At 43.5% G+C, this 23,097-nt stretch overlaps 1 protein-coding gene across 2 annotated transcripts; it reads left to right on the forward strand.

The window, feature by feature from the left end:
• Window positions 1–7,975: 7,975 nt before the first annotated feature.
• LOC136476851 (wall-associated receptor kinase 3-like) lies at window positions 7,976–16,711 on the forward strand. Of its 2 annotated transcripts, XM_066474818.1 has the most exons (4): window positions 7,976–9,284; window positions 9,617–10,057; window positions 14,958–15,110; window positions 15,179–16,711. In XM_066474818.1, exons 1-4 carry the CDS (start codon window positions 8,330–8,332, stop codon window positions 16,423–16,425), a joined length of 2,796 nt encoding a protein of 931 aa, XP_066330915.1. In that variant the 5' UTR covers window positions 7,976–8,329; the 3' UTR covers window positions 16,426–16,711. The 2 variants fall into 2 exon arrangements, with proteins under 2 accessions (XP_066330915.1, XP_066330916.1); XM_066474819.1 differs by lacking the exon at window positions 9,617–10,057 and having other exon boundaries at window positions 7,977–9,284.
• The last annotated feature ends 6,386 nt before the right edge of the window (window positions 16,712–23,097 follow it).

A 23,097-nucleotide genomic window follows, 5' to 3' on the forward strand; every position in this document is an offset into this window, starting at 1 on the left:
ATGTAGAATAGTTTCCGCTATGCCTTGTAATAGATGTAAGTCATGTTGTAACTATGTTTCGATATGTAATAAAGCATTGTCTTTGATAATCTCCATATTTGTCACTATATGTGTCGTGTGGACATCCTGGGCACACATATAGTTAGCGCCTAGTATTCTTTGGAAAACCGGTTGTGACAATGATAGGTGGGCCAGCCGGCCAGTCAGCAGCTGACGGCGGCGGCGGCGTTATGGCCTCGAGCCCACACGACAGAGAGAAAGGGGAAGGGAGGGGATCGGATGGGGACGAAACGGTGATGGCAACACCGTTGCCTTCTGTAGGATCTCTGGTACGCCTAGAGGGGGGTGAATAGGCCTGTAAAAATTCTACTCAAATCAAAGTCAAATTCACCCATGGCACTGCCGCTCTGTGAGCGTGGCACTACCGCACCTACAGGAGAGATTAGTTCACTGTTCAAAATCTTCCCAACAAAATTTAGATTGGGTAAATTTCTTAGCTTCCTGTAGAGTAGTAGATCACATATCGACAGCTGAAAGTGGTGGGAACACCACACACAAGTAGATTGGCCTCAATCCTAGAAATCACCTCAACAACAACAAGAAAACAAGTGTAGCAACACAAGCACAAGATGACACAAGGATTTATCCTATGGTTCATCTCACCACCAAGGCTTGCCTAAGTCCACGTTGTTGAGGTATACCACTAAGGTGTTAGGGCTGTGCAACCCTACCTCGTTCTCAAGTCAAGAGAGTGAACTCTTGAGATAAGGGGTGATTTTACTTGCTGCAAGAGGTGGTTACAAACCTCCCAGGGCTGCCACACAAGTTGGCAAGCTCCACAGGCGACGCTCTAGCCAGCTAGGAGCCAAGGTCCAAGAGTAACAAACATAACCGCCAGCTAAAACGTGAACCAAGTGCTCTTTAGAATTTGGGAATCAATGGAGTTGCTCTCTAATCAAGTTTTGGCCCCTTGTTCCCTCAAGGATTGATAGGGAAATCAAGGGATTTGCTTGGGGGCTTTAGGTCAACAATGGAGTGAGAGAGAGAGAGAGCTCCTGCTCAGTTTTGGGCATGCTAGAGTGAGGAAGAGAGCAGGTTTTTTTTGGAAGGAAGGCGAAAGGTATATATACCCCCAGCCCCCAACGATTACTTAAATCACAGATAGCCGTTGGGAAGGAAAGGGAAATGTATATATACCCCCAGCCCTCAATGGACACTGCACCCAAGAGGTTGGGTGAGACGAGGCCTCGACCAAAGGGTTCAGCGAGCCGGAGCCCGCGACCTTAGGGTCGGGTGAGATGGAGCCCGCGACCAAAGGGTCGGGCGAGCCAGAGCCCACGACCTTGGGGTCAGGTGAGACAGAGCCTGTGACATTGGGGTCGGGCGAGTCGGAGCTCGCACCCAAGGGGTCGGGCGAGTCAGAGCTCGCATCTCGCAAGACAGCAAGGGTAATAGAAAAGTGTAGACTGTCTTGGCTATAAATCTGAGGATGCTTGTGGTTGTTTGAGTACTTGGTAGCACATATTAGCTTAAGCATTGTGCCCCCCTTTATAGTATGGCTTTTCCTATACTCAAATTCAATATATAAAAGAATTTAAACCTCCTTTGAGTTTGAAACCATCTACATTTATAATTGGGGGCTCCTCCATTTCGTATAGCATCCTCGAATATAAATTCCCTGCTTGTCATGTCGATAAATTTCATTAGATCTCTAATTGCGTGGTCATTATCACCAAAACCCACAATTAGGGCTTGATTGCACTTTCACCTTCCGGTCCCACACAACAGCGAGAGGAGAGGGGAAGGGGAGGAACGGTGATGGACGGGGACGGCCACGCCGGCGACGGAATAGGGGAGGGAGGCACCGAGCTCGCCGGCAATGTCGGGACTCAGAAGTGATGGACGAGTGGTCGACAGTGTCCGCGGGGTCACGCCGCGGCCGGTGGTGAGGTCACCAACGGCAGCGGGCACCCATGGTGGTGGCGGCGGCTCACCAGAGTGAATGCAGTGGCGCCATGCGACGGAAATGGTCCTAGAGGCCCTAAACCTATGAACTATCTACGTGAGCATGTACGTGGGTGAGTGGTGAGTGTAGTGGCGGTGATGTAGTGCCCAGCCAAATCTTGGTCGACGATGGTCGTCGGCCATATCGGCTCGACAGGCATGGTGCTCGGTGGCAGCGTGCCACAGAGGCTTAAATGACTAACTAGCTATAGCAAAAGGAAGAGGAGGAGTTCATGGACTCACCTGTTAGCCCAATCGACCAATGGCGCAGCAGAGGGGAAGAAGAGAGAGGTGGCTTCAATGGCGTCGGTGACTCCCAATTTGGGGGAAGTCAAAGCAGAGCAAGGAGGAGAAGGGGAAAGGGGAAATGGAGGGGGAGATGGGGTGTTCAAGCTCGTGCCAGAGCTGGTGGTGGAGAGGGTGAGGTCGGATCGGCAATGGCCAGGCTATTTATAGGTCGGCCATGTCGGTTCCGACAACGAGATATTTCTTGCCCGCCGAGCTCACCCGGGGCACGCAACACGTGCCTATTTCCACTAGGTCGGTTCACCACAGGGCAAGCTTGCCCACGCGTGCGGCTGAGAGAGCTCGAGCTCGCTAATGGTGGTACGGCGGGGTGGGATCGCCGTCGCGTGTCGGGGAAGGAGCAGTGAGGGAGAGAGAAGAGGGGAGAGGTGAAGGTGGGGTCGACAAAAGATCTCGTGAGGGCGTCCCGATGTCCATAACACTGCCATGGTGAGGTGGTGGCGGCAGGGCTAGGCCACTCCGGCGGCGATGCGGTATTCGCATCATCGGCCCGAGGTAGACGACGGGCCTGATGGCCGAGACCCACACGCCAGTGAGAGAGAGGGAGAAGGGAGAGAAGGCGGGTGCGAGCTGGGCTGAGGCGCGGCAACGGGCCAGCCTAGTCACGGGAGAGGGAGGGAAGGGAGGAGTGGGCTACTGTTGCCGTGGACCAAGGGGATGGAAATGAGCCCAGTGCTCATTTCTCTATTTCCTTTTCTTTTTTCTTTTTCTCAGATTTCCCATGCTATGTTTAAATGCATTTTGAATTCAAATTTGAATATGAATGCATGCAAGGTGTACCACCATATGTTCAACAAGCAAGCAAACATTCAAGCACACAATTCTATATCTATAGTTTTTTACTCCTATGTTGATCTATTTATATTAATTCCTACATTAATTAACTATGAGTGTGGGTTATTATGCAAAGTTTTAAAAAGTTCAAATTTTTAGTGGTTTTTAAATTAGGTCAAAATTTAGGGTGTTACAAAGGGAAGGCAGAGTGGCATAAGTAATCGTCCAGAGATTAGGAGCTCACTAGTGTTAGTAATTGTTCCACATTTTGTTTCATAATGCTTGCTGCGAACATATGGTTGATATGTGCCCATGTTTGTCGATTGATGATGAGTGATTGTCAGGAGATGATCAAGCTTTGGTTGAGTTTGGATACAAACCATGGCATGAGTGTGGTGTTTGCGCAACATATTTCTTGGCTTATGGTGCGCAGGTGTAGAGCACAGAGACGGTCGATGGCTATGGAGAAGGTTAGGACGGACGAGAGGCTTAGACCGAGGGACCAAGGACTGGGAGGCTGACCATGGGTGGCTAAGACCTGGGGACATCAACAAGCAAGTGTACATGTGGAGGAGCAGATTGTGTTCACCAAGTCAAGATTGCGGTTGACCAAGTCAAGCGGAGGCGTTAGAGAACTTGGTGATCGGGTGGTCAAGGACGGACGGTGATACACATCGAGATCATGGGGGAGGCGTAGTGGATACGCTTCTCCAGAGGAGTTTGGTGGTTTGGGCCTCCAAACCACTGGTGGATGGTTTACGAGATTGGGCCTCAAAACCCGAGATAGAGTTTGGGATGACACATGGCGTCATCATGAAGCTTGTGTCGAGGCAAAGCAAAGTCGTGAAGAGCTCGTGGCCATCAGATGCTTGATCTCAAGTTGGATCATTTTGCCCCTTGGGCTCAGTGGTTCAGCTAAGTATCTAAGGGCAAGTTTGGGGATTGTGTAATAGCTCTATAGATAAGAGGGGAGGCTGCCCCAACTAGCCATCTCTCCAGCTTTAGGTTCCCCGGTCTCTAGTTTTCAGTTTCTAGTCCAGAGTCTTGAGAGAGATCCGCAGATGCGAGTTTAAGTCCCTCTATATGTGTAATCCTTCATCTGTGTAACTTGGCAAAGTGTCTGACCTTGTTCAAGAAGGAAATAAAGCAATCATTCCTCTGAAATTCGTGGCCAAATTCTTGTGTTCGTTTTCGAATCGGTTTTTCCCTTCTCGAACCCTTTTTTTTTAGTTTTGATGCATTTCGTTTTTCTGATGGTTTGAGACTGATTGGGATGGATAGAAACGTGGTAGGACCCTTGAGGAACACATCTATCAACTGGTTTGGTCAGGTTCCTCACGAGCACGAGTTTGTGGGATTTTGAGCAAAGTTGAGAAAACCCCAATTCGGTCGATGAGATTCTAGATCCCCGGAGTTTCTTTGATATTTTGGAGTTAAAATTTTGTGGACACCTTCATAACATCCTAGAGAAGGTGTGTGCAAAATTTCAGCTCAATCAGACTTCGTTTGATCTAGTTTTGGCTTTTTCTCCGTTGGTTCGGGCTGCTAAAAACAGCCCGCGCGAAACTTTCGCGCGCGCTGAACTTCTACGTTCGTGTGCTGAACTTCCGCGTTCCGTGGGCAGAAATTTGACTTCTAAGGTTTCTGAGGCTTTTTCTTGTTTTGCACTTGCTTTCGCTTGTTTGTTTGAGCTTCCTAGCACTTTCCAAGTCCTATAGCCTTGTCAATGACTACCGGGACTTGATTTTGCTAGAAGAGAGAAATTTTTGGATGGTGTTGGGATAGCGGCCGAAATCAAAAGAAAATTGGATTAGGCTCCCATTCACCCCCCCTGTTCACCTTGCACGGTCCTTCACTTGAGTCAATAGATGTTGGTGTGATGACGAAGCCGGCTATAGCGGCTGTACAAGGCAACAGTGGCTCCAATAGATATGCGCAGCATTGTGATGAATCCGGTAACGTTTTAGGTGTAGAAAGGTAGCCGCATATCTGTAAATAACATACAAGATGATTTAAATTTTAAATTTGCAAGAGGGACAAAGATTAGGAAATTTTGTGAGAGACTTGGACACTAATTTTATCGAGCTCATCAAAGAATTAAAGGCTGCATAGACTTAGCCTCGGCAAAAAATACACAACAGTAGAATAAAAAGAAAGGCAAGAGGCATTTAAGCAAAGGAATTGGTCGATGATAATTGCACAGAGGTCGTGTAAGTGACTAATTAAGTTAGGGAGCATCGAGAGATATGACAATTATAGTTAAACTTTTTTTTCAAATGTCGTTTTCAAGTGAAAAGAGAGCTTAATTCTTACAATGAAAAAGATTGTTACTAGTGCAGGTTATCTTACTAGTTTTTAAAACAAAATAGCATGTGTCCTCTGCCCTTTCTTCTTTTTTCTCGAACCACCGATCAAACACAAATGAAAAAAGACAGTGCACTTCAAAATTCGCTTCGGCTCACATCACGGGTGGTAACTCGTGAGAAGACTTAACACCGGTCAAGCTCCACTACTTTTGAGCAAGTTATGAAATACTTCTGGCGGCTATCTTACATGTGGCTCAGGTGGTTTCCAGCCTTTCCGTGATACAACAAATTCTTCCTGTTACGGTGTTACCTCGAGCTATACCTTGCGATATTAGTAGACTTACTCAACAAAGCAATAGCTTCCGGAGTAGACTTCTTTATATTCTAAAAAATAGATATAGGATTTTTTTCTATATATATCATATATCTCGTGAGTTAACTTGGAAGGTGTAGCCCATGACTTATCCCATTTTTAGGCACGGGGATTGGAGAACAAGGCCACATCGTTGTTTCCATCAATGAAAGAGGTAGGAGGAATACTCCAGTCCACATCTCATTTGGCAAGTCATCTTGGCCCCAGCGGCGACCATAACATCAGATGGGACACTTGCCCTGAAATTCAAGTCCAGGTCGTCCTTCCACTGATACCATCGCTACCAGCTGGAATGCTTGTCCAATGCAAGAGAGATTTTTATTGTTCTTTGTGGAGCTACCAGTTGTTACAGTCTCAGCAGAAATTTGACTTCCAAGGTTTCTGAGGCTTTTCCTTGTTTTGCACTTGCTTTCGCTAAAGGGTCGGGCGAGCCAGAGCCTGTGACCAAAGGGTCGGGTGAGCCAAAGCCCGCGACCTTGGGGTCGGACGAGACGGAGCCCACGACCTTGGGGTCCGACGAGACGGAGCCCGCGCCCAAGGGGTCCGACGAGTCGGAGCTCGCACCCCGCAAGACAGCAAGGGTAATAGTGAAGTGTAAACTGTCTTGGCTGTAAATCTGAGGATGCTTGTGGTTGTTTGAGCACTTGGTAGCACATATTAGCTTAAGCATTGTGCCCCCCATTATAGTATGACTTTTCCTATATTTAAATTCAATATATAAAAGAATTTAAATCTCCTTTGAGTTTGAAGCCATCTACATTTATAATTGGTGGCTCCTCTGTTTCGTGTAGCATCCTTGAATATAAATTTCCTGCTTGTCATCTCGATAAATTTCATTAGATCTCTAGTTGCGTGGTCATTATCACCAAAACCCTTAATTAGGGCTTGATTGCATTTTCAATCTCCCCATTTTTGGTGATTGATGACAACTCAATTAGTGCTTACAAAAGATATGAAATAAATACTAAGATTTTCGAGCCATGGGTCATTATTACCAGCATTTCATTAAGAAGATCTTCTCACGCGGATCAAAAAAAATCCCCAAACCTCAGCCCCACCCATACAGCGATGCCGCATCCCCGAGAGACGGGACGATCACAGACGTGTACTTTGGCGTGGGACGGACGAGGGAATTTTTTTTACCCTCAAGCCTGAAATTCTCCCTAGAGGGGAATCGAACTCAGGACGGGTGCCATAGGAAGTGCTCGACCAACCGGTCTAGCATCCATCCATGAACCTAAGGTAGACTCCGAGTTTGACACTGTAGCAGCAGGGGAATTCCTTAATAAAATTTAACTGGCACTTTGCGATTCCTTTCCGCCCAAATGCACCAGCATAAAAGAATGAAGAAGTCCATGAAGAATGGGATGTTGAAATGGACTTTGAACAATTCCAGAGCTTAAAATCTTGAGCACAAACTTGTGGGAAGTGAAAATTGGTAATGCTCAACTAGGAGCTTCTAGCAAAGGAGCGTGCATGTAGAGGTGCTCCAGAATTTCTTCAGTGCAAATTGTGCATAGGGCACAATCAAAGTTGTCCAAGTACATATTTTCTACAGTGTGCTCTACCTTTTCGTTAGAGTAGAAAAAAGTACCAAGGTCACACACTTGCCCCTTCAACCCGACCCTCTCCGATTAAACAAAAAGCACAGAACATCTTAAAAATCGATTCAGATCACATCACGGATGGTAACTCGTGAGAAGACTTATATAACGTCGGTCAAGCAAGCCCCACTAGTTTTTGCTACAGAACGAGCGAGCTATAAAAATGAATTACTTCCGAGGTTTTTGCTGACGGCTACCTTACCAGTGCCTGCGGAAACATGTAAGCCCTGGCGGTGGTTTCCAGTCTTTTCATGATATAAATTCTTCCCGTTATCGCTAGTTGTACCTGTAAGGATTGCAATATATGTAGACTCAACGAGCAATAGCTTTCTTAGTACATTTCTTTGTTTATTAATTTTTCTATAAAAATAGATATAAGATTATCAAACAGCTCAGTTGCTGGCATCTTTTATGGTAACTCGAGAGAAGACTTTACAGTTCAACACCGATAACAATAGCTAGACATTTCTAACTTTGGTGAGAATTTGTAGAATTTATCCTTTCTAGCGCATGTCTTAAGCGAATCGACACGACGTATCTTGTGATAGTTGCGTGAAGGAATCTTCCTGTTAGTAACAGTAACTCTAAACTCATGACTTTTCTCTCATTTTTAGGCACGGAGATCCGAGAACAAGGACATCATTGTTTCCATTAATACATACAAAAAAGACAGGAGGAATAGTGGAGTACTCCACATCTCCCTCGGCAAGTCTTCTTGGTCCAGCGACGACCGTAACATCAGATGCGACACTTGCGCTGAAATTCCAAGTCCAGGTCGTCCTTCCACTAATACTAGCTACCGCTAGCTGGACTGCTTGCCCAACGCACGCGAGATTTTTGTAACTTTTTCTAGAGCCAGTTATTGTTAGTCTCAGTATAAAACTGTGTTGTCCTCATAAACAAGCCTTACAGACACCTCCATCTGCTTAATTAAACAAGCCTTACAGACCTCCGATACAACCATGTGCTCCACCGGAGTGCTACTAGTTCGCACATGCGTTTTGCTCTTGTGTTTGGCCGCCGCGGCGCGAGCGCCGCCGGCCAAGGTCCATGCCGCCGGCACCGGGAATGGGCTCCTTGGTATCCCTACCAAAGCATCCCTGGCGCACTGCCCCTCCCACTGCGGGGATGTCGAAATCTCGTACCCCTTTGGGATAGGGCCGGGCTGCTTCCGGCAAGGCTTCGAGCTCACCTGCGGCAACACAACTGGTTCCCCCAGGCTCATCTTCCAGCTGGGAAACAACTCGACTCAGGTGATTTTTATAGATGTCGGCAGAAACCAGGCTTATGCTTCTGCTCTTGGCTACAACATCACCATTAGCTTAGGTGCGGACACTTACATCACCAAGTCCTGGGAGGCCCCTACTGGTGTTATTATTGCTCCTGAAAACCGCTTGTATGTTGTTGGTTGTGGTGTCGACGTCTACATGTTCGGTGATAATATGACAGATCCCATTGGGTCTTGCATGAGTATTTGCACAGATAACACAGAGATCATGGAGAGGACAAGCATGGGCTACGTTGCCTGTGGAGGGTTAGGCTGCTGCCGCATCTTCTTGTCGTTAGCGGGCCGGCAAGCATTTACTCTCAAGCTTGGCCGCCGCAATAGTACGATTGCACTGTTAGATGAGGCGCTCTCTAGTATCAAGGTCATCTTTTCGGGATACTATCACTTCGTTGTAGGTGATCTTTATGCAAGTTGGGTGAATACAAGCAATGTTGAAGGTATGGTACTTGACATTGCAATCACGGACCAACAAAGCTGCGCAAGTGCCCAATCCCAAGAGAACAAGGATACCTATGCATGTAATAGTGAAAGCATCTGCAAGGATCTACCAGTACCTCGAGGAGGCTACAATTGCTTCTGCCCAGGTCAAATTGAAGGCAACCCCTATGTTGTAGATGGCTGCGGCATAGGTTCGTGTGCCTCTCTCTGCTTCTTTTTTCGCATGACTTAATATTTTAAAGTGGCATGTAGACATTTTCTATATTTATTGCATTATCTCTATTATTACCAATCTGAAAGCACCCACAAATTTTGTCACACATGCATGTGGATTATATTGTTGTGTTACTCAAGATTAAAATAATGTGCTGATCCCTGCACTTGCAGTATTTATTGTCATACATATCAAATGCCTTTGCTGCTGAACTAATTAAACTGGCTAGTTTATTCGTCTCAAATAATAAATGACTTACTACTTTCCTTGGATTAATCCTAATTCCTCACTTTGTGTACCATGAAGCAGATTACAATCCAAAGGCACCCAATGACAACTGTAAGAGATTATGTGGAAACATAACCATTCCATTTCCTTTTGGGATTGCAGAAGGCTGTTTCGCAAATGATAACCTACGACTCAACTGCACAAGTAACACCACTACTATTCTAGATCGAGGGTACGCACAATATCGTGTGACCAATTTATCACTCGATGATGGGCTTATGACGGTTACAAACATGACGGTTGTGGATGATAATTTTGATTTCTCTCAGGAGAATGTAGTAATAAAATGGGCTATAGCAAATATAACTTGTCTGAAAGCTATGTTGAATACTTCTACATATGCGTGCATAAGTGACAACAGTTTCTGCATAGAAGTCATGCGAGGCAAAACACGTGATGGGTACCGCTGCAAGTGTTCCGATGGCTTTCAAGGAAATCCGTACCTTAAAAATAGTTGTACAGGTTATATTTCTCTCTTATATAAACTTATTTGCACTAAGTTTCCTGTTTCTCTAATACTAATTTATCTAATCGTGCTATTACACATGCTAAATTTTAAGAGACAAAAATATTACAAGTTATGGATAGGATCGTCAACTAATTGCTTATTTTTTCTCTCTATGGTTGTGATACACTTGGGGCGTACCTGCCATAGAAAATGGGGACTGGCCCACCGAACTGAACCAACCAACTCAGCCCACCTTCCCTCATGGGTGTAATTGGTTATAACCGGTTGTAGTTGGTCATGACTCACAATTGGGGCCTGGTTGCAACTAGTCACAAGTCGCGACTGGAGTCTAGTTACAACTGAGCTATGACTGGCTTAGGGTCTGTTTGGATGGACTAGAACTAGTGATTAGCTGACTAGTGATTAGCCCAGCCCTATTTGGATCCACTCGCTAATAAGTAGTACCGTCTCAATACAGAGTCTGTTATGCCCCTAAGTTCGTCTTCTCCAATGTTTCCCGGATCTAGCTAGAGGCGTCCGCGAGCTGGGGGACCTCGGCGGCTGGCCGGCTAGAGGCCATAGGTGTGGGGGCTACACCGGACGGCCTGCTGGAGGTGGCGAGTAGCGGTCGGAGAAGAGCAGGTAGTGGGCGGCAACCGGAGAAGAGGGAGAGGTGCGGGTCGAGGTAGGGGGCAGCGCCGGCCATGTGTCCTCGCACGCACCGGCCATGTGTCATGGGTCCTCGTGCACACCGGAAAAGAGGGAGAGGAGGAGCGGGTCGCCACGGAGCCTCGCACGCGCCGGAGAAGAGGGACTGGCGCTAGTCATCGGGGCCGAATGGAGCAGCGACCGGTGAGCAGGGCCATAGCAGAGCACCGAGACCGCGGGGATGACTACGGGACAAAGGGGAATGGGTATGGTGCGTTGCAGATAGGGTACGCGTGGGAGTATCGGTGTCTTTTTTCCACGGCAGGTGAAACTTTGGCCCCTAGTAGTTGGACCCTATGGACTAGTGAGCTAACAACTAGTTGGGGCTTTGGCTAAACTTTAGCCCACCCATTAGTCCACATGTTTAGATCCTCAAGGGATAAAGTTTAGCAACTAGTTGTTAGCCCAAGGGATCAAACAGGGCCTCAGTTGGTTACGATTCGTGACTAAGCCTACTTGCAACTGAGTTGTGATTGGTTGCAGCTAATTGCAACTAGCTCAAAAGTCAAAACCTAAAAGAATAGAAGGTGTGGGTTACGTAAGCCACCTGGGGGCACACGGTTGGAATGCGTGGATGGAGTGCTGGTTATGGTGGGCGCATCCACTATCCACAATGTATCCGGGCTCATTTAGCCTTACTATATAGTTTGCATTGTATTCTCTAGTAGTCATGATAGTTACTATATAGCCTTACTATATAGTTTACATTGTAGTTACCAATTAATTGTTTTTCCATCCATATTCATATTTCCCATGTTCATCACACCTTAGGTGAATTTTAATGTGATTAGTTGTAACTTTAGCTTGAGTTATGCTAGGTCTGGTTGTATCCCACATGTCATGACTCTAATGCTTATCAAAATTCGCTTAGTTGCTTCAAATTTTTGTATCCTCATGTTAGATTGAAATTGTCAGTGTTTCATCCCACTGACAAGTAAAGTTTTGTGTCACACATGAGTTCTGATGGGGAGAGACAAAGTATTATATTGGTTTTGGTGATTGAGCCCTACATCCAGTGTGGGAAGGAGAGTTCTATTGTTGTGCCCAACTGCTTGGAGTTCGGGTAGCACTATCACAGAACAATTTTTTTAGAGATGGGCATAATAGATTTTTGGAGGCAAACTACCCACCTGCCTCTGCTAAGGGTCACAATCAGTTAGTAATTACAGAGGTGGTGGTTATGCTCATCTCTACAAAACGAAGGAAAAATAAAAAATCAGCCTTCGGGCTTAGTCCAAGCCCGGAGATCCGCCACTGCCAGACCACCGCCGTCCATCAAGGTCGTCCTCGGAAATTCGCCGCCTGAGCCTGTCGACCGTCCTTAGAGATCCAAAGTTGCCAAGCTCACCCGGCATCCTTGCCACCATCCGTGGAGATCCACTGTTCATCCTCACCTTCGTCTCCTGATATTGAAAGCATAGATATAGCTATTATCAGGCCTCATCCTTCCCTCTATGAGCCCAATCGACCTCCCTACTCATTCTCCCTACTTGTCCTCCCAGCCATCCTCCTAATCCATCCTCCCCACTAATCACCCCAGGTCATCCTCGCCATTGTCAATTCCCACTGTTGAGACCATTACAAAGAAAGTGACGGAGACAGAGATAGAGTATGAGGGTTGGAGGGAGAGAGGTCATCACTCATACCTTGAATATGGTGGCAGCGCTTGATCCATCATGCACTTTGCCCAGATCCGCATGGCCATGACCTCCGCCTCCTAAGTTCTCGTTGTCGCCCGTATCCTTGTATTCAATGCATGATCAAGCCTCCATGGGTGGATCGTCGCCCCCTCCGCTTAGATCCACATAGCCATGAGCCCCATACGCCGCCGCAATCACAAGCATAACCATGGAGCACAGGCGGTCATGAGCTCCGACCATCACCGCAAGCATAAGTGCTCAGATCAAAGAAGGTGGAGGGGCATTGGTGAGAGGAGAGAGCCAAGAAATGAGAGAGAGGCGACCGTGGGAGAACGATGAGAGGTGGTTATGGGAGCATCCAACCCCTAAGTTTGGTGTGTGTGTGTATATATACATGCAAACAAAGTAATGGGCCTAGCTTTTAGGCTTTCGGCCTATTTCCTAAGGTGGACCTCGTATCCTTTGAAAATGTTATCTAGTTTTAGAAGCGGTCCTTTTAAGAGGCCTGCCTCTAGAAATAGATGTATAGAGAAATTTCTTTTTTCTACCTCTATAAATGGTTTGACTACCTCTGTAAATCACTTGGTTCGTTGGGAGATCAGAACACTTTATGCCCACCTCTGTTAATCAAGAGGCCAGTCTCCCAAAATAATTTTTGTAGTAGGTAGGGATGTGTTACAAGAGGTTGTGTGTAACCTATGTGTATTGCTCCTCATTGCCTCTGGTTGGGCTCCCCAACCCCCTTTATATAGTCAAGGGGATGTGGTTTACATGTACAGTGAGTTGGCAGTGATCTCCCCATGCTTGGTGCGGTCTTATTGGACTAGCGGCCCCATGTGTCACTCGTCTGACTTGTGTTCTGGGTGATGTTCTTCTTGACAAGCAGAACAATTGGGGGCTATTTATTTCCTTTGTCAACTCGTATGGAAGATGTCCATGGTTGTTTTGTTGGATTCAACAAATAGGCATAGTATTTTCCCCATAGAGGTTAGGTGGGTGGCGACAAGGTTTGTACAAGTGTGTTGCACACTCTTCACCGTCTGATATTGTGCCCAATGTACACCGTACTAGGTCAAGCAGAGAGGGGTGTTGTATCCCTTTAAGGATGTCATCAACTCTGTCCTTTGGTTTTGTCCTTTGTGCTCCTAGCTTGTTCGAGTATCGCATAGTGTTTCACTCGGACCCTTAGTCAGGCTGATGTCTGAGGAGCCCTAGATCCCTTTAGCTTCTAATGCACAGTCCTTAATTCATTTGGCCAAATGAATTACCCAGAGGCATCAGGGACAATCGCTTAGACACTAATTGTGTTGGTATGGACACCCAGAGTACATACCTTCATCAAAATCTCTAGTGCTTATTGTTGTGCCATTTTATTCAAAATGTTCCTTTCATATTTGGTTCAATTATGGATTGAAGGTTTTAAATTGAACTTTCTAAGTATGTCTATCAATAACTCTAGCTTGGGCCCTCTATTTGCCTGAGAGAGGACTTCCTTGATTTCTGGTGGCCTGGTTGTATTGTTACTCCAATAATATCCTAAATCTCAATGCTCATTTTATTTGTGACCTTTTTTTGTTTCCAACCCTCACATTTAGGGTAGGGTTGTGTTTAGTGGACCCGCTAGAGATGCTCTAGGTTTCTCCAATAATACATACAATTGTTCAGCGTGCCTTCAACAATAGCATATACAATTATTTAGCCTATTGCTCAAATAGCATATACAATTGTTCAGCCTACTGCTCAACGCTTAAGATGTTGAATTTTTTCTAAGGATTATGTGTTGAGTAGTATACCTTTTTAAATAACAAATGCTTACAATTGGACTATAAATGTATATATGTCATAATTTTTTAGTTGAGATGTATGAATTGTCTAATGTAGCAACTCACATAATTTAATTTTGTAAATTATTAATATAATTTAACTACATTATTAGTGTCACTGTGTTGATAAGGAATTTTTTTTTGTACTTGTTAAACTGTGGAAATGTTTGCTTGTATATTGCTTTGTGCATGTCTATATGGTGGGACATAACATGTATGGATATTTAGAGTAGTATTTTATATATACCTATAGCGGTAGGAATGGATATTTTAGAAGAGTATTAGGGGTTACAATATCTCTTTTCACAAAACATATTTAGATAATGTATACATGGATTTAAGGGATTATTTTAGTTTATTTTATGTAATGAAACATATAGGTAATTAGATGCAAATTTGTGGAAGGTTAATTTATGATATCTTACAAAATGGTAGAGGTAAGTACTTGTATGAAAATTTAGGGTCTACTTTATATTAATTTTTGGGCAAAAGCGGATAACTTAGATATAGATTTGTAGGGTTATTGACTATTTGTTAATGACATATAAAGGGGGTGATTTTATTTATAAATAGAACAAATCCAATGACTATTGTTTTCGACAAATCACAACAAATAAAGGGTCTGACAAGCACCACCAACGGTTCTACATGATCACACATCCCATTACTTTTCTTTAAATGACAATAAATGCATGCATGCTTTACTTGCATCACCAAACTTTATAACCATCTTACTGATACAGATATTGATGAGTGCGCTATTCCAAACAAATGCAATGGAATATGCCACAACTTTGATGGAGGCTTCAATTGTACAAGTTGTCGTCATTGGAAAGAGTATGATCCAAAAAAACACAAATGTGTCATGTCAGCTAAGCAGCGTAATCTAATTCTCGGTGAGTCATGTATTTATCTATCAAAATTAAAAACATGAAATATTCACATTCACATTTAATGGATGTAGGGATTGCAATTGGGCTTGCTTGTGGCCTTGGATCTATAAGTTTTGCACTTGGTGCGATTGTACTCACCGGTAGGTGGAAAAAAGATATCCAAAGGAAAATCCGAAGAGCATACTTCAAAAAAAATCAAGGTCTGCTCTTGGAGCAACTAATATCAGATGAAAGTGCTGCAAACAAAACAAAGATATTCACTTTGGATGAACTAGAGGAAGCAACCAACAACTTTGATGCTACTCGTGTTCTAGGTCATGGAGGGCATGGCACAGTTTATAAAGGGATTTTGTCTGACCAACGTGTTGTGGCCATAAAAAAATCCAAAATAGTGGAGCAAACAGAGATAGATCAGTTTATCAATGAGGTTGCTATTTTGTCTCAAATCATTCACCGCAATGTGGTGAAACTTTTTGGTTGTTGCCTAGAAGATGAGGTACCCTTGCTAGTCTATGAATACATATCGAATGGCACTCTATATGGCATTCTTCATGAAAATATTGCAGTAAAATGCTTGCTATCATGGGATGATCGAATTAGGATTGCACTGGAAGCAGCAGGAGCACTTGCTTATCTACACTCAGCTGCCGCAATACCAATTTTCCATAGAGATGTGAAGTCTTCCAATATACTCTTGGACGACAACTTCACTGTAAAGGTTTCTGATTTTGGTGCTTCAAGATCTCTTTCACTTGATGAAACACATGTGGTGACAATTGTCCAAGGAACATTTGGTTACTTAGACCCAGAGTATTATCATACAGGTCAACTAACTGAGAAGAGTGATGTGTATAGTTTAGGAGTGATACTTGTGGAACTTTTGACAAGAAAGAAGCCAATTTTTATCAATGAATCAGGCGCAAAACAAAGCTTAGCACATTACTTCGTTGAAGGACTGCAGGAAGGGGATCTCATGGAAATAATAGATTCTCAAGTTATGGAAGAGGCAGACCAAGAAGAGATTAATGATATTGCCTCAATTATAGAAGCGTGCTTAAGATCCAATGGAGGGCATAGACCAAGTATGAAAGAAGTAGATATGAGATTACAATTTCTAAGAACAAAGAGGCTAAGGAAGAAAACACATCTTTTAATTGAAAAGGATGGAGAAATAGAACCTTTGTTACGCTCAGGAACTCAACACACACATGAACACATTGATGTGCCTGTCAATGATACACATTTAATAGTTCCAATGATGTCTGGGTGCTACAGCTTGGAGCAAGAATTTGCGGCATCATCTAGTATGGCTCGTTAACTTAGTGTTTGCTTAGATGTTGAACACATCTATAGTAACCATCTATTTTAGTGAGGAACTATGGTGCATTTTGTCCCTCCACGTGATATTGTGCCACATAGATTATGTGTATATATATACAATGTATTCTAGAGTGTATTGAACACATCTATAGTAACCATCTATTTTTAGTGAGGAACATGGTACATTTTGTTCCCTCACATGATATTGTGCTACATAGATGATCTGTATATGTATACAGTGTATTCTAGAGTGTATTTTACTACCTAAACATACACCATTACCATGTTTACACGTAACATGTTCCCTCTATTACAAAATGTAATGTGTTTAAGTTTCATCATAAGTCAAACTTTTCTAGCTTTGACTAAGTTTTAGAAAATGCACAAACATCTTTAACGTCAAATTAGTTCTATTAAAATCTACTATAAAATATATCTTGATAGTGCATTTATTTGGTATTAAAGATGTTAATTATAATATATTCTAAACTAGTAGTGTATGACCTGACACCGTGTTGGTATAAACTAATGCACACAGAATAATCTGCAAGCGCACGGATATTATACCGATGTAGCACTTCACCGAGAGTAACCCAGTTTTATATCGAACCCAAAGGAACGGGTGTGAGAATAACCAAATCTAATGTATCCCAACTTCACAATCAAGGCTAGATAATAGGAGCGTAGAGGAGACTACTAAGGTCTTTTAGTTCTAACTTCGGTAAGCTTTGTCTTCTATTGTTCAATTTTGGGGATAATACTAGAGAAAACACAGACATAGTATGTTTCCTATAGCAATAATGTCCTGCTAGTCCTATTAACGAAAGGTGGACTACAAAGGATTCAATAAGGCTATAAAAGTCACCCTCGCGAGCTACCACCGATCCGTAAAATTGGGTACATCTATAAGTAACCGAGTCTAAGCACCACGCTTACACTATGAATACTATTTTAACCCAGGAGCTACAAGGATTAAAGTACTCAAAAGAGAGTTGCAAACCTCAAGAACAATATGAACAAGATGCTTACTTAAATTAGAAGTCGATTACCAGAGAAATCTCAGAAGCAAGCTCAAGAAGAACTTGATTCCGCCAGGTACAAGCTGTAGAGAGAGCATCGACAGGCCAGGACTCCTCCAGAACTCTTCCCTCACACTCTATCTCTCTATTTCTAGAACTAGACTAGATCCTATGGAGGACTAATCTTCTCTTTATTGCTAGCTCTGATCCTGGTGGACATATGAATTAGGGTTCCTGGCTTCTCAGCTCTTAGGATCAAATGAGCAGTATGCCTGGGGGGAGAGGCTGGGGCTGGATTATATAGCCCTGAGGGTGTAATGTGAGCCTTTGGATCAAATCGACTTAAGCAACTGCTTAGATGCATCCTCAAAGGCGGTGGGAAACCGATGTAGGAAGCTGGCTGATAGGTGGGCCACCAGGGGCCGAGCGGCCTAACAATGGGGTCGGGTGGCCCCACATGTCAGCCACTTGGGCTTCTCTTCGATGACGTGGCTTTCGGATCCTTCTAGAGTCTTCCCACATAGGTACCACGATGGGATTTCGTATTTTCCTTTGACGATTAGGTCCTCCTTGGCGGTTTTATGATTAAATCCTACTGGAAACACAGATTCACCAAAACTCATGGAATTTGTCAGTTTGAACCCCTAAGTCTACTTTAGTGATTCATTAATACCCTTATGCATGTTTAATTGCTGGATAAAATATGTATGATAACTACCATCAACAACTCCCCCACGCTTAGGCTTATACTCGTCCTCGATAAAAGGTTGGATTACTCAAGACATAACCTTAGGACAAGATATCAACATAAAACCATTCCTAGTTATGCATGTACCATAGGATTCAAAGTGTCTACCATGAAACTTTGGGCGATTGAAGAATGGAATAGCTTGAAACAGATCACCATCTTCCGTCAGTCAAGTCAATTGGAGAAACATTTTAAGATTTTTTAAAACAAAACATAGCTTACCTTCTCCTTTTGTAGTACTCTCAAATCACTTTGTATATGTGGTATTTTTGGATCCTCACCAAGGCATTGATGATTTTGCCTTCTTTTTGTCTACTTCTAAAAGCTTATGTGGAGCTCAGGTAGGGATGAATATGAAAACATACTTGCATTGCATATATTGTAAAGTCAAAACAAGGATCCAAAGAGAAAGATGTCATACTCTTAGATCAAGATGGGCATGTGTGTGGCTATATATATGGTGGCTAACCTAATTCTACTATGCTCCTTAAAACATATCTCTCTTGATTAAAACTTTGAAAAAACACTTTGCAAGGAAACATGGGCTATCTTATTCATCTCTTTTTTCAGGCGGCCATCTGAGTACCCATTGTTTTCAATATCTTGGACACTTGTCCATTTTTTCAATACTTTTTCTTTGAATAACTTTTGCATAACCACATGCCTCTTTTCTGCAATTGAAACTTTTCAAGAAAGATTTTTACAAGAACTTGGAGCATTTATCCTATCAAACTTATTTTTGTGTCAATTCCCAGTATAGGAGTAGAACATTTTTGGGTGGATGAAAAATATGGTGTTGCGTACACCCAGTGTAGGAGCAGCAGATATATGTGGACTGTACGTGATCTTGATCTTGGGAGCATGATAAGTTTCTCTACAAGGGTCACAAGGCTTGACCAAACTCAATACAATGACAAGTAGTATATGTAGAAGGTTTTCCTAGTCTATATATCATGTATGGCTCTAGTGGGATATTGCTTACCACAAAGGTGAGGTGTAGCTATTCATTTTACTTTTTGAAATAAAATTCTCCAATAACAAGACATCAAGAATCAAGTTCTCATTATTCTACTATATCTCATTCCACAACAACTTAAGTAACATGGGGTCCCTAATAATAAGTTCCCAACAGTAGCATGACTTTCAGGAAAAGTATTATGTGAGTCTATCCTTAAGTCATGACTGAAATAACCTTTCCTCATGTTTATGTTGTTTTATCAAGTGATTTTCAATTCGGTTCAAAACAGAAAGCAAAACATATGAAAATAGAGTGTATGGGCTGCAAACCTGACCGTGGACAAAGCGCGAGGTGAGGCGGCATAGTGATGGGCTGGGCGGCCCATGTAGGAGGCCGAGCGGCCCGATCTCAGGCCCGTCTCGGTCCAACTTTGGCGAGCGTGGTTCTTGGTCCATTACTTCTCGAATTTCATGATCTTCGCGATTGGATCTCATCTTTGTTGTCGCGGTGTGTCTCCCCCACACTTGTTTCCCTGTATACCTTTATGCACAACATGTGGAGACAAACACATATCCAAAAGAATTAGCAAGCATATAAGATTTCATTAATACAAGGCACTTTATTACACAAGCACACATTAAGCACACACTTTTATCTGGCTAACACAAACTTTTAACTATCTGAGCTAAGAGACAAACCTAAACATTAAACAAGATCACACTTAACCTAACACTTGTGCCTTATTAATCGATCTATTACTTAGTTTTGCTTCTTATCCCCAAGATAGCGGGAAAGGATAGAGATTTTGCTTTTCAAATTCTTCCGTTGGAGATGTTCTAATTCCATCCTATTATGCATGGCTTCAATAGTCCTAGTGAGGAGATGGGTCTTTTCTTAGAGGGTTGTGACGGCCTGAGTAAAGAGATCAACTCTCTTCTCAAGGGATGCCATGGTTGTCCTTTGATGCTTCTCTTCTCTCTCTAGCGGAGCTGGGGCAGATCTCTTTGGCATCTCCTTCGGTGGAATGATCTTGATCTGCCCTGGTGCAGCCCGAACGCCATTAAAAGCTACTCGAGGTATGGCCGTAGTATACTTGGCACATGTGACATCCCCGAACTTGTTGGTCTTCACACTCATCAACGTCGCATTGGGCCTCGAGGGAAGGAGCTTGATATCCTTTGGCACTTGGATCATCGGGCCCTTCATCTGCTGTGGCTTGTCCTTTAGGAGCAGGCGCTCATGCGACAGAGGGAGTGTCGGTTGATGAACTTGGGCATAGTAGGACTACTCGTAGCTCCTTCTTGGAGGAACTAGAGCTACATGCTTAGGAGGAACAATGGCTAGGGGCAGAGGTTCTCCTACTGGGATGATGGCTAGAGACTCATCTGCAGGTGGTGGCTTCCTTGGGTTGGTCCTGAAGTGGATGATCTGCTTGTCGGCCATGGGAACTAGGAGAGGAGGGGAGCTTTGCTACAGTTTGACAGGGAAAGCTCTGATGGGATGGCTCTAGAGCAGGCAGAGGCTCGTTTATATAGGGGGAGAAACTAGGGATAGGGGTCAAGATCTATCCACATGAGGTCTCGTAATGAGGAAAAATAGAATGCATCGAAAAACTATGAGATTGCGAAGAGGAAGGATCTATAAGACACGAGAGAGTTGATGGGACACGAGAGGTGCTGATAGTGGGCCAGGTGGCCTCTAGATGGGGCCGGTCGGCCCCAAATGTTGGGGTCGCAGGGTGATTTATCTCACGGTGGTTTCTAACTCCTATCTAATCCTGAAAAGTATATTTTCACGTTACGAAATGTTATGGAGGATGGCAGTGGTGTAAATCTATGGTAAGATCAGAAAATCTACCTCATCCAAATCCTCCGGTGGTTTTTTAGGTTCTAGAAAGATCTTGAGACAGTGGCCATTTACCTTAAATAACGTACCTTCATCATTTTGAAGTGTTATGGCTCCATGCAACGAAGTGCTTATCACCTTGAATGGTCCTTCCCATTTGCTCCAAAGTTTTCCATGCCCGAATAATTTAACCCTAGAATTAAAAAGTAATACCTTATCTTCGAGGGTGAACTCCTTCTTAATCCTCTTGTCATGCCATCTTTTTGTTCTCTCCTTTTCAATCTTGGAATTATGATATGCTTTTTCACGCCATTCATCAAGCTCTGAGAGTTGCATCTTTCTCTTAGTTCCTGCGGCTTCAAAGTCCATGTCCCATCGCTTAATAGCCCAGTGAGCTTTGAATTCTAGCTCAACAGGTAGATGACAGGTCTTCACATAGACCAATTGATATGGTGACATCCCAATTGGTGTTTTATAGACCATTCTGTAAGCCCCTAATGCATCAAGTAATCAATCTTTCCATGCAGTTCCCATCTCATTGACCGTCTTTTGTAGAATATTCTTGATTTGTTTATTTGATGTTTCTGCCTGGCCACTTGTCTGAGGGTGATATGGAGTAGTGACATTGTGGCAGATCCCATGCCTTGACAAGTAATTGTGAAAATTCTTGCCAGTGAAGTGAGTTCCTCCATCACTAATCACCATCCTTGGAACTCCAAATCTTGGAAATATTATCTCTTCAAACATCCTTTTGGCGTGTTTTGCATCAGCAGTTCTGCATGGCATGGCTTCAACCCACTTAGAGACATAGTCAACTGTCACCAAGATATATTCTCAGTGCTTTGACTTTGGAAATGGTCCCATGTAATCAATTCCCCAGACATCGAAGAGCTCGATCTGGAGGTTGGTGGTGAGTGGCATGGCATCTCTTGAATTAATATTCTCGTGCCTCTGACATGCTCCACACCTCCTGATGAAGTCCTTCGTGTCTTCATACATGGTTGGCCAAAAGAATCCACTTTGCTAGATCTTAGAATAAGTGCGGAATGCACCATAATGCCCTCCATATGGTGATGAGTGGCATTGTCCTATGATCTTGATGCCTTCTTCTACCGGTACACACCTTCTGAGTAGGCCATCAGAGCAAACTCTGAAGAGGTACGGTTCATCCCATATGTGGAGATGACTTTCATAGATAAGCTTCTGTTTGTTCCCCCCTGGTGGTACATAACCTGCAACCATAAAGTTAACAATATTTGCGTACCAGGGGTCAGATTTTGTGACCTTGAAGAGCATGTCGTCCTACAGTGAATCATTGATGGGTAGTTCCTGTGAATTCTCAAACTACATTCTGGACAAGTGATCGACAACAGAGTTTTCTACTCCCTTTTTATCTTTTATTTCTAAGTCAAATTCTTGGAGTAACAAAATCCATCTTATCAATCTAGGTTTATAATCTTTCTTAGTGAGCAGGTATTTTAAAGTAGCATGATCAGTATAAACAATCACCTTAGCTCCTACTAAGTAAGATCTAAACTTATCAATAGCAAAAATAATAGCCAGGAGTTCTTTTTTAGTTGTTGCATAATTAAGTTATGGTCCTGTCAGAGTTTTGCTAGCATAAGCAATTGCATGATGCTTCTTATCTTTAGTTTGTCCCAAAACTGCCTCCACAGCATAATCACTAGCATCACACATAATTCAAAAGGTAGCGACTAATCTAGGGGTTGAATGATTGGTGCAGAGATGAGTGCTTTCTTAAGAATGTTAAAAGATTTCAAATATGCATCATCAAATTCAAAGGGAACATCCTTGGCCAAAAGATTAGTAAGTGGTCTAGCAATATGTGAAAAATCTTTTATAAAGCGGCGGTAAAAACTAGCATGACCAAGGAAACTACGGATCCCTCTGATATTTACGGGAGGAGGTAACTATTCAATTACTTTAATTTTAGCTCTATCTACCTCTATCCCACTGTAGGACACCAAGTGTCCTAGCACTATTCTTTCTCTAACCATAAAATGACATTTTTCCCAATTAAGGACTAAGTGCTTTTCTTCACATCTTTGCAAAACCTTGTCTAAATTTTCAAGACAATCA

Source organism: Miscanthus floridulus, chromosome 8 (assembly GCF_019320115.1).
Source record: "Miscanthus floridulus cultivar M001 chromosome 8, ASM1932011v1, whole genome shotgun sequence".
In the NCBI taxonomy this organism is placed as follows: domain Eukaryota; kingdom Viridiplantae; phylum Streptophyta; class Magnoliopsida; order Poales; family Poaceae; genus Miscanthus; species Miscanthus floridulus.